The following is an 11,262-nucleotide window of genomic DNA, read 5'->3' as shown; positions in this document are numbered from 1 at the left end:
CCTTTCCCCATAAAACAAGCAGGATCTACCCACAAGGAGACATGCTGAGAGACCATTGACCTCTTAGCGGGTGAAGAATGTTTGCCACCGAGCCTCACAGCTTGTTCAGTGGCTGGAACCTGCATAATGGATGGAGAGAGCTTGACCCCACAGGTTGCATACACAGTACTCAGGTGTTTATAAAGAGCCGCTGGCTGGTTGGTTGGTTGCGTGACATGAACTGCAGCAGAGCACGAGCTTCATAGCAGTTAGCCTGGGTGGTTACCACTCAGTGTAAGCAGTACAGTTCTTCATGCGCTTACAAGTAAAACTTGTATTAGAAATTGTATTATTATTGTACCTATAAGTGGTGAAGTTAGTAACTGGATTGTGTATTTTTTCTATGAAGGAAGAAGTTTCCATTGAAGTTCTAAAGACATATATACAGGTAAGCTTTTAGAATCTACAACTTGATTTTTTTTAATGAAAAAAATCAAAATGTACTGTTTTTTTAACATGTATTTTTATTTTATAAGTATTATGCCTACATGTGTGTATGAACAGTTTGTTTGTGTATGCTCACAAGAGAACACTGGAGTAATGACCGATTGTGGACCATCATGTGGGTACTGGGGGCCAGTCCTGGGTCCTGGGTCCTTTCAAAGGGCAACAAGTGCTCCCAACCTCAGTCTCTCTCCAGCCCCAATGATGCTGTTTTAATACTGTGGACTCTGGAAGCCACTGGACTCCATAGAGATCTGTGAATCTTTCTAAATACATTTCTAGAAAAGTATTATGATCTGAAGCACATATCTGAGTCTTTCCTAAATATATATGCAGTTCGGAAGCACAGTTTTCTCAAAACACTGCTAATTTATTTGATGTACTGTGATTTTTGTGTTCCGTAGCTGTTAATAAGTGAGAAGCACACAAGCCTCATAGCGTTCTATACCTGTCATCTGCCTCAAGACCTCGCCGTGGCCCAGTATGCCTTATTTTTGGAAGGTGTTACGGAATTTGAGCAGCGGCACCAGTGCCTAGAGCTGGCTAAGGAAGCAGGTAAGTAATTAAGAATTTTAGCTATAAAAAAAGAAAAAGAAAAAGAATTTTAGCTATATATGCAAGCAAGATTTTGCTAAAGGGATCCTGATATAGCTGTCTCGTATGAGTCTATGCCAGTGCCTGACAAATACAGAAGTGGATGCTCACAGTCATCTATTAGATGGAACACAGGGCCCCCAAAGGAGAAGCTAGAGAAAGCACCCAAGGAGCTGAAGGGGTCTGCAACCCTATAGGTGGGACAACAGTATGAACTAACCAGTACCCCCAGAGCTCGTGTCTCTAGCTGCATATGTAGCAGAAAATGGCCTAGTCGGCCATCATTGGGAAGAGAGGCCCCTTTATCTTGCAAACTTTATATGCCTCAGTACAGGGGAACGCCAGGGCCAAGAAGTGGGAGTGGGTGGGTAGGGGAGCAGGGCAGGGGGGTGGTATAGGGAAATTTTGGGATAGCACTTGAAATGTAAATGAAGAAAATATCTAATAAAAAAAAGAATAAAAAAATGAATTTTAGCTATTATTTCCTTTTATGTGTATATTACATAAAATAATGAGTTTTGCTATATTGTTTTTCAAATGAATACTTATAGGTACTTTTATCATATTTATCCCCTATATCTATTCCCATGAAAAGGTTACATTTGTGCCTTAAAGAAAGGGAAGGAGAATCTGCTCAGGCATAGCTGCGCACGCCACAGCGTGGTGTGAAGGTCAGGGTGGCCTCTGACGTTGGTCCCATCTTCCACTGAGCTTTGAAGTGGGGTCTCTGTTGTTTCCTGCGCCTGGGACATGCTGGCTGGCCCGGGGGCTTCTGGGGATTCTCCTCCCTCTGCCTCCATCTCCCCACAGAAGTTGTGTTCCACACCCAGGCTACAGCATCCAGCTTTTCAGTCCATCACATTGGAAATTTGAACTCGGGTCCTCTCGATTATGCGACACAGGCTCTACCCGCTTAGCTATCTTCTCGGTTCCCCGGTTGGCCTTTGTGGGCAGGCTTTCACTTTGGGTTTGGCATATTTGTCTTATAGTAAGTCTTATCTGAGGGGGAAAACAGGAGTAAAAATCTCAGTGAAATTCTTTTAGAAAATGAAAATAACTTTTACAGCTGGGCGTGGTGGCGCACGCCTTTAATCCCAGCACTCAGGAGGCAGAGGCAGGTGGATTTCTGAGTTCGAGGCCAGCCTGGTCTACAGAGTGAGTTCCAGGACAGCCAGGGCTGCACAGAGAAACCTTGTCTCGAAAAACAAAAAAGAAAAAAGAAAAAAGAAAAAAACTTTTTTACTTGTGTAAATATTTTGCTTACATTTTTGCTTTTGTTTTTTAGAGAGAAGGTCTTACTCTATAGCCTAAGTTGGCCTGGAACTGGCCCGGGCTAGCCTCAGGTTCAGTGGTCCTTCCTCACCTACCCTGGAACTGGCCCGGGCTAGCCTCAGGCTCAGTGGTCCTTCCTCACCTACCCTGGAACTGGCCCGGGCTAGCCTCAGGCTCAGTGGTCCTTCCTCACCTACCAAGTGCTAGGATTATAGGCAGGATCATCGCACCCAGTCTAGAATGTTCTTAAATTATGATATTTTCTGTCGTGTTTTTTAAATATATATTACATTTAAAATAAATTTTTAGCAGTACACATGTTCAAGTTCCATGGTCCACATGTGGAGATCAGAAAATAGCCCACAGCAGTAATGGGTCCTGATGACCACGTGGGTCCTGGGAATTGAACTCCAGTCACCTGACTTAGTGGCAAGCCACGTCACTTGCTGAGCCATCTCACTGGCACTGTGTAATATATATTGTTTTAGGGCTGGGGACATAGCTCAGTGGCAGAATACTTATCCAACATCTATAAAGCTTGGTTCAATCATCAGTGCCAAAAATATGAAAAAGAATCACTCCAAATTTACTAACTATTGTAGCTGTTCAAAGAGTATTCGCATTAATAACTACTCTGTTTTTACTATTCCAAATCCCTTAGACTTGGATGTTGCGACGATAACGAAAACTGTAGTTGAGAATATTTGCAAGAAAGATAATGGTGAATTTAGTCACCATGACCTGGCTCCATCCCTAGACACTGGCACTACTGAGGTAATGTGACGAGGGGAATGAGAGTTTAATGAAACGCATGAGTCTGTCGTCTTGTTCCTTATGAACGTCTTCCCTTTTACACTGCCTTCTGTCTGCCTTTTTATAGAACATAAGGCCTTTACATGTTTGTAATGTGTTTATGTGCGTTTGTGTGTTACATGCATATATGTCTGTGCACTTTATGCATGGTTGGTACCCAAGGAGGCCAGAGAGGGCACTGGATCCCTTGGAACTAGAGTTACAGACAGTTGTGAGTCACCGTGTGGATTCTGGGAATCAAACCCGTGACCTCTGGAAGAGCAGCCAGTGCTCCTAACTACTGAGCCATCTCTCCACCCTCAATGTCTTTTAAATGACAAAAAGTGGCAACAGTTTTAGGTTCTGTTACGGAAGGCTTCAAGTGTGGCTCTATGCTGGAGTGCTTGCCGAGTGTTTCCTGCATCCCAGAGCAGATGAGTTAGGTTGGTGGGACAAACAGTCACTAGTTACAGATTCACAGCACAGTGAGGTTTTCTGTCGTTCAGTAGAGAACTGCTGAGTAGAGCAGACTGAGGCGTCTCATAACTGCCTATAGTGTGGGGAACGGTTTCCATTAGAGTGCGTCATGAGATCCACTCATTTGAAGAGAAAGGGATTTTGTGGTCTTTCACTGACTAGGAGGACCGCCTGAAGATTGATGTGATCGACTGGCTCGTGTTTGACCCGGCACAGAGAGCGGAAGCCCTGAGGCAAGGCAACGCCATCATGAGGAAGTTCTTAGGTGGGTCCTCTCACAGCTTCTGATCTGATCCTCACGCGCCAAACTTTTGTTTTTGCAGAACTTTTCACTTATGTGAATGAATGGAAGGTAGGAAGTTGGTAAGAACTGTAAGCTCCCCTCAGGACCAGCTGATCTTGGGCAGTCAGTTGCCTCCCCCTGTGCTCTATCTGATCCATCGATCCACAGAGAAACCGTCTGAGTTGACTTTAGAATGGTCATCTGTTCCTTCAATGACTATTTACTGGGACGGAGGAGATGGCTCACAATTAAGAGAGTTTGCTGCTCTTATACAGGAACCAAGTTCAGTTCCCAGCACCCACACAGCAGCTTACAACTCCAGTTCCAGGGGATCTTCTGGCCCCTGTGAGGACCAGGTACATACCTGGTGCGCATACAAACATGCAGGCAGAACACTCGTACACACTGATAGAAAATAACTGAGTAAACACTGAACAGGCTGATGATAATTACGGGCGTGTGCTGAGCGTCCCCAGTATGTTCAGTCCGTGAGATTCAAGTCCAGGTTTGACCTCCATCCATCACAGTGGCGGGTGCTTGTTCTTCATTTACATACTGTTTTGAGTTGGGGAGTGTGCGTGTGCTATGGGAGTTCAGAGAACAGCTTACTTACATATCCTTAGCCCGGCTTACAGCTTCTCTGTCCTCCAGGTTGGCCCCAGTGATGATTACTGGGATTTGGGCTTTGCAGTGAGTACCTTTACCAACTGACACATCCCCTCAGCTAGCTCCTCGACTTACAGAGCACAGGTCGCCTTGGTCTCAAGTCAATAAGTCTTTTTTTTTTTTTAATGATTTTATTTTATGTGTACGAGTCTTTGCCTGCATGCTTTGTTGAAACTGCAGTTACAGACAGTTGTGAGCTGCCCTGTGGGTGCTGAGAATTGAAGCTGGATCCTTTAGAGAAGCAGCCAGGGCTCCCAGCCGCTGAGCCACTTCACAGCCCCAAGTCAGTAGTTCTTTAGCAAAACCTGCTATGTATATGTCCAGACAGAAACAGGTACCAAGGGACCACACTGCATGCGCAGGTAAAAGGCCGAGAGACCCCAGGCAAAAGGGTATTGCATTGGACTTCAGGTGCTAGCACAGACTCCTGAGCAAGCTCTGCAGGAGTCCTAGCCACATACACTTTATAATGGTTTCCTTGTGCCATTCACCGTTTCAGAGGGAATCTCCTTTATGAACAATTAAGGAGTCCATTCTTTAGTAATGCCCTAACATAAAGCTTCACAAAGCTTCATCTTATAAACAATGACACCAAATTTGGTGACAACCTAGAAACAGGAACTGAGAGAACAAATGTAATCCTTCAGAGACCAAGAAGCATTTACATAGCTCGGCTCTTATAAGCAGCCCCTGTTCCCTAGGCGGGGCTTCCTGACCTGTAGTACAGTAGAGAAATGGAGCTGGGGCCAGAGAGCGTGCTGCAGCCTCTGCTCCTGACCTTGGGTACAGTGTGACTGTTGGGAGGGTTTGCTGCCTTGACTTTCTGTTGTTGTGTGGATTGTAACCTGGAGCTGAGCTAAAGGAGACCCTGTCTTCCCTTTGTCGCTTTTTATCACAGAGCAGAGATGATGAAGTTAGGACACTCGGACTTGGTTTGCAATCTGAGAGTTGCAGGCCCTGGTTTACACTCACTGTAAAACGGTTCCTTCAGCCAAGAAAGCCTTCAAGTTTGGCACAGATAACTTCTGAGAGACCACAGTTCATGTGCTTCTCCAAACACAGTTAGTTACCAGGTAGACTTGAACTTAAGTTGTGTAGCTCAGAAGCTGTTTGACTGGATCTATAAGCAGAATAAAATTTGCTCTGATTCTGTTCCTAAAAGATGTTCTAGGAAAGTTCTGGCTTTGTCATGTCACAAGCTCAGCCTTGAGAAGACACAGGCCGTGTGTCTGTGAGAAGACGCAGTTTCTAGTCAGTTGCCTGCCATAGCCAGCTTCTCAGACAGAATGCCACCTCCTCCCTACTCCTTTCTGTTTTTGATGTTTCCTCCAAAGGGGAGAGAACCAGTTTCTCTGTCAGGCTTTGTGTTATGAAACCAAACTTATTTAATAGTAAGTTTGAGTTTCCATTATAGTAATGGCAAATTATTACAAATTATAAAACTATAGTGTTATAAATGATAGCATTAGCTCTCAGCCTATAATTTCTTTCATGAAGACATAAAGCAAAAAATGACTGCTTTTGTGTCCCTGTCACACTGAGTTAGGAAAGAGCCAGCCCATTAAGTAGAAAGATCGCCAGGACGTTTGAAGAGGTCGCTGAACTGAAATAGAATTAGTGATTTGATGCTGTAAGAAGCAGCCAGAGAGCCAGGCGTGGTGGCGCATGCCTTTAATCCCAGCACTTGGGAGGCAGAGGCAGAGGCAGGTGGATTTCTGAGTTTGAGGCCAGCCTGGTCTACAGAGTGAGTTCCAGGACAGCCAGGGCTACACAGAGAAACCCTGTCTCGAAAAAAACCAAAAAAAAAAAAAACAGCAGCCAGAGCAGAAGACTAGGTGTGGAGGTGCACACCTTTAATCCCAGCACTAGGGAGAGTTCAAGTCCAACCAGGACTCTGTAGAGAGACCCTAGAACAAACAGAAACCAACCAGTATGCAGAAGTTTATATATATTGAATTTTTTCACAGCATTAAAGAAACATGAAGCTGCAAAAGAAGTGTTTGTGAAAATTCCTCAGGATTCCATCGCAGAGATCTATAATCAGTGGGAGGAGCAAGGCATGGAGAGCCCTCTTCCTGCCGAGGATGATAACGCCATCCGAGAGCATTTGTGTATCAGAGCCTATCTGGTGAGCCTGAAAAGAAACCAGTCTTTGTGATGTTCCTGAGCCTCTCTTGAAGTGAATTCTAGAGTTTTTTATTTTTAGTTGTGTAGCAGTGTATATGTCTGCAAGTGTGTCTGTGAACATGAGTGCAGGCCAGAGGCATCCAGTCCCCTGGAGCTGGACTCAGACAGTTGTGAGCTGCTTGACATGGGTGCTGGGAACCGAACTCAGGACCTCAGGAAGTGCGGCAAGTGCTTTAAACCGCTGAGCCATCTCCCTTGGGAGCCCTTGGGAGTTGGAACTTTTTCCAGAGGTGGTGATAGACCCAGCTGAGGTCCCCTTTAAAGTCAGTGCTGCCTCACTCATGGGGGTGATGGCATGGCATGGCCATGGCCTTGTTGTCATTGTCGTGAATGTGTCGATCGCTGACCATATGAAATGGTGTGTGCCACCTGCAGCCACTTTTTTGTTTGTTTGTTTAAATGATTTATTTATTTTATGTATATAAGTTCACCATTGCTTTCTTCAGACACACCAGAAGAGGGCATTGGATCCCATTACAGATGGTTGTGAGCCACCATGTGATTGCTGGGAATTGAACTCAGGACCTCTGGAAGAGCAGACAGTGCTCTTAACCGCTGAGCCATCTCTCCAGCCCATGCAGCTACTTTCTTACAACTGTGTCCATGTCAACCACAGTGCTTTTGGTTTTGTCAGAGACTTACAAAGGCAAGGTGCTCTATATGTATTAGAGTAAAAGTAATGGCATTCGCAGTCAAAGTTCACTCAGCACATTCGTGACTGCTGGGGACCAAGTAGACAGGCCAAGTTTGAGGACAGAGTCTGTCTTTGGCTATAAAAGCCAATATGCTAATCAAGAAGAGAAGAGAACACACAGGCCTCAGAGTGACTGGAGTCAGGACCCATGAATGCCATGTTGATGCTGAGAACAACACAAGATACTTTGCCGACATTTGTCACTGTGTAGAACATTTGCTTATTCGTGATTTTTGAGGGAGAATTATTTCTAAGATCTACAACTTTTGAGCAATAAAAGTGAAAGCATTCTATAATCTCCAACATCCGACAGGAGAATTGCCACAAATCTGAGGCTAGTCTGGGCTTCATGGTGAGTTCCAGACCAGCGTGGTCTAGAGAATAACCCTGTCTGAGAAAAGCAAAATGTAAAATCATGATTTTCGTCTTGTTTCACTTTACATTTTAGGAAGCCCATGAAACCTTCAACGAATGGTTTAAACATATGAATTCGGCTCCACAGAAACCTACATTACTATCTCAAGCAACTTTTACAGAGAAAGTGGCTTATGAACACAGAGAAAAGAAATACGAGGTAAGTTAAATGTGAGTCTGAGATGAGCCTGTTTAATCTTTAGTGTGTGTGTGTGTAGGTCGGTTTTGAGCTTTTATGTTCTGATTGGGATGAGATATCCATGTTACACATCCTGCTTTGAATCGTGCTGGCTTTTCCGTGGCTGACTTATGTTGAGAAATGCTGCTGGGCATGGTGGCTCATGTCTCCAGAGTCAGGCTGATCTCTGTGAGTTCAAGGCCAGCCTGTTCTATATCCCGAATCCCAGGCCAGCCAGAGCTACATCTGTGAGACCCTGACTCAGAAAACCAGAATAAGAGAAAGCAAGCAAGCAAGCTTTTAGACAATAGTAGGCATTTACAAAATAAACATGTTAGCATTCCTTTTATCTCCTCTTTGTTAATAGTTTTTCTTTATATATATGGTTGGCTGAGTCAGCGCATAAGAATGATGGTTTGTCTATATTCTAAACATGTGTCATGTATTGATTTGGTTCGTTATGTCTGGCTTGTGTTTGTTCTGCAGATGGATCATAATATTTGGAAAGGACATTTGGATGCCCTAACTGCCGATGTGAAGGAGAAAATGTACAACGTCTTGTTGTTCGTTGATGGAGGATGGATGGTGGATGTCAGAGAGGTGAGCTGTGTGTTTCGTTTATTGCTTTCAAAATATTAACAAGCCACTGTGATGGTTCAGCTAGCAAGGGCATTTGCCACCAAACCTGGCAGCATGAGGTCAAGTCCTAAGGTTCAAGTGGAGGAGAGAACCGACTTCTGCAAATGTCCTCTGCCCTCCACGGCAGACCCACGTACGGGTGCCAGCACAAGTGTGTGTAAGCTGCACACACAAATAAGCTTCTTACGTGTGTTATTATTAGCTACTTTATGTGTATAAATGGTCTGCCTACATGTATGTCTGGTGCCCACGGAGGCAGAAAAGAGGATTGGATCCCTACAAGTAGAGTTAGAAACGGTTATGGGCAGCCATGTGAGTGCTGGGAAACCAACTCGGCCTTTGGAAGGGCAGGAAATATTTGTGACCACTGAGCTATCTCTCCAGTCCCCTTTTTTAATAAAGTAATAAACCAACAACAGCAAGAAAGATCCCTTCTAGTGTTCCTTTTCTAAATAAGAACATCTGCATGGTGGTTGTGAGCCACCATGTAGGTGCTAGGAATTGAACTCGGGACCTCTGGAAGAGCAGTCAGTGTTCTTAACTGCTGAGCCATCTCTCCAGCCCTAAGTATTTCATTCTTTAGTAAACTATTCATATTCAGTATGTTCACAGTTAACTAAAGTCTAATTTTAAAATTTCTAGACTATTAGAATAATGGTATTATTTATTCATTCAGTCACCTCGTTTTTGAGTTAGGGTCTTATTATATAGTACAAGCAGGTCTTGAACTCACCATGTGCCAGACTGCCCTGACTTGAAATCCTTCTGACTGCTGGTTTACAAATAAATGCCACCTAACCCAAGTCTTAAGTATTTTTTTAAATTTTTATTAGATATACTTATTTTATTGTATACAAACACTTGCCTACACATTTGTATATGTACCACATATGTGCATAGTCTCTGCAGAGGTCAGAAGGGGAACAGATCTTGTGGAACTAGACTGAGGGATCATTGTCAGCCACCATGTGGGTGCTTAGAACTGAACCCAGATCCTCTGCAGGAGCAGCAAGTGCTGTTATCCACTGAGCCCTCTCTAGCCGCCCTAGCCTACATCCTTACTAGTGTATATTTAACTTGACTTAGAAACAGCTCGGTCTGGCACCGTAAGGCACTGTAAGCTGTGGTACCCTCTCCTCAGCTGCCCATGAACACATCTCAGCACATCCTTCTTAAATACAGGCTTCCACTTCTGAATTAAGAGTGGGCTGTAGAAGTATTAAATGGCATAAACCAGGGGTGACGGCACATGCCTGAAACCCCAGCATTTGGGGGACCGAGACAGGAGGCTCAGGAGTCAGGGCCTCAGCTGTCCCTTTTCCTCCAAGAGATGTAAACGTCAGAAGGAAATCACAGTTGAGTTATATTTCAAGTTCAGATGAGGAGATCACTTGGGCTGTGGTAGCACATTGGCAGCACAAGCTTGGCGTGCATGGGACCCTGGGTTGGACCCACAGCACATCAGTAAAGGAGAGGCAAGGTTGCTTCTGTCTGGAAAGGATCTGGACAGGACGCCTGGGAGTCTTGAGCAAATAGCAGAACTGCTGAGTGGGGAGGGGAGACACAGACAGCCGTGGGGTCCAGAGCTCAGTGGGGGAAGTGCTGGGGCCCAGGCTGTGGCTTCCCCATTGTCTCTCTGCTCTGCCTCTCATCTCCTCTTGTTACAGTTTGCCATTTCGTTAACTGTATGAGAAAATGATACATTCTCCTCACTCATCCCTCCTCTCATCCTGATCCTTCTTGCTCACTGCAATCCCCATTGTCAGGTTGCTGTGTTCCCTTAGACCCCAGGACTATCTGCAGATACTGCATCCCCGTCTCGTTTCAGGGAAACTGAGTACTTCCTCTTCTGCCTTTGCTCTAACCGTATCTAGTGTGCGCCCAAAAACCTGAGAAGAGACAGCTTCGGAGAGGATGGGCTTGCTTGGGCTTGCAGCTTTTGACAGCAGGATGAGAGGCAGCTGGTGTGTCTGCAGTTAGGAAGGAAGTGTGGTCAGGCTATAGCTCTCACCCACCCTCTTATGCTTCAGCAAGCCTCCACTTCCTATATTCTGAGGTTCCAGAGCATTCCTCAGCAGGTCTCCCCGCTGGGGACCAATACTGAAACACACGGAACCTAAGGGGATGTTTCACACTCAAACTGCAAGGCCTGACTGTGCGATGGGACAGAATGGTTACTCGGTTGCTCCTGCAGACTGATCCCTAAAGAGAACTAGGAATCCTGCCTGTGGGGCAGCTGCTACGTCGTTCTCAACATTGCTCTGTTCCGCAGGTCATGTGCACCGGCGGCTTTTCCTCTGCTACCCTCCACAGCATATCTATTGCCTTCTCTTTAATAAATTACTACATTTTTCTACCTCTTTAGCTTCGCTTTTCTGACAAGAAGTGAATATTAACAGGGCCTACGGCCTCTGAGTGCTGCTGCTGATAACTGTTTAGAGTCCACTTCTGGGCTCTTTTGGGTTTTGTTTGTGGTACTGGGGATTGAACACAGGACGTACACATGCTAGGCAAGCACAAGCCACAGGACTATTCCAGAGTCCACTGCTCCATCTTGTTTTGTTTTGTTTGTTTTTTGAGTCA

General features: G+C 45.0%; 1 protein-coding gene across 1 annotated transcript in view; it reads left to right on the top strand.

The window, feature by feature from the left end:
- Nup107 (nucleoporin 107) overlaps window positions 1–11,262 on the top strand; it is a 43,975-nt gene that overhangs the window by 26,759 nt on the left and 5,954 nt on the right. Inside the window, exons 20-26 of the mRNA XM_021174024.2 lie at window positions 389–427; window positions 888–1,038; window positions 3,011–3,123; window positions 3,781–3,883; window positions 6,535–6,695; window positions 7,897–8,022; window positions 8,527–8,640. Coding sequence (XP_021029683.1) covers window positions 389–427; window positions 888–1,038; window positions 3,011–3,123; window positions 3,781–3,883; window positions 6,535–6,695; window positions 7,897–8,022; window positions 8,527–8,640 — 807 coding nt within the window. The remainder of the gene's footprint in view (window positions 1–388; window positions 428–887; window positions 1,039–3,010; window positions 3,124–3,780; window positions 3,884–6,534; window positions 6,696–7,896; window positions 8,023–8,526; window positions 8,641–11,262) is intronic.

Source organism: Mus caroli, chromosome 10 (assembly GCF_900094665.2).
Source record: "Mus caroli chromosome 10, CAROLI_EIJ_v1.1, whole genome shotgun sequence".
Lineage (NCBI taxonomy): Eukaryota > Metazoa > Chordata > Mammalia > Rodentia > Muridae > Mus > Mus caroli.
This window is presented reverse-complemented; position numbering and strand designations above follow the sequence as displayed.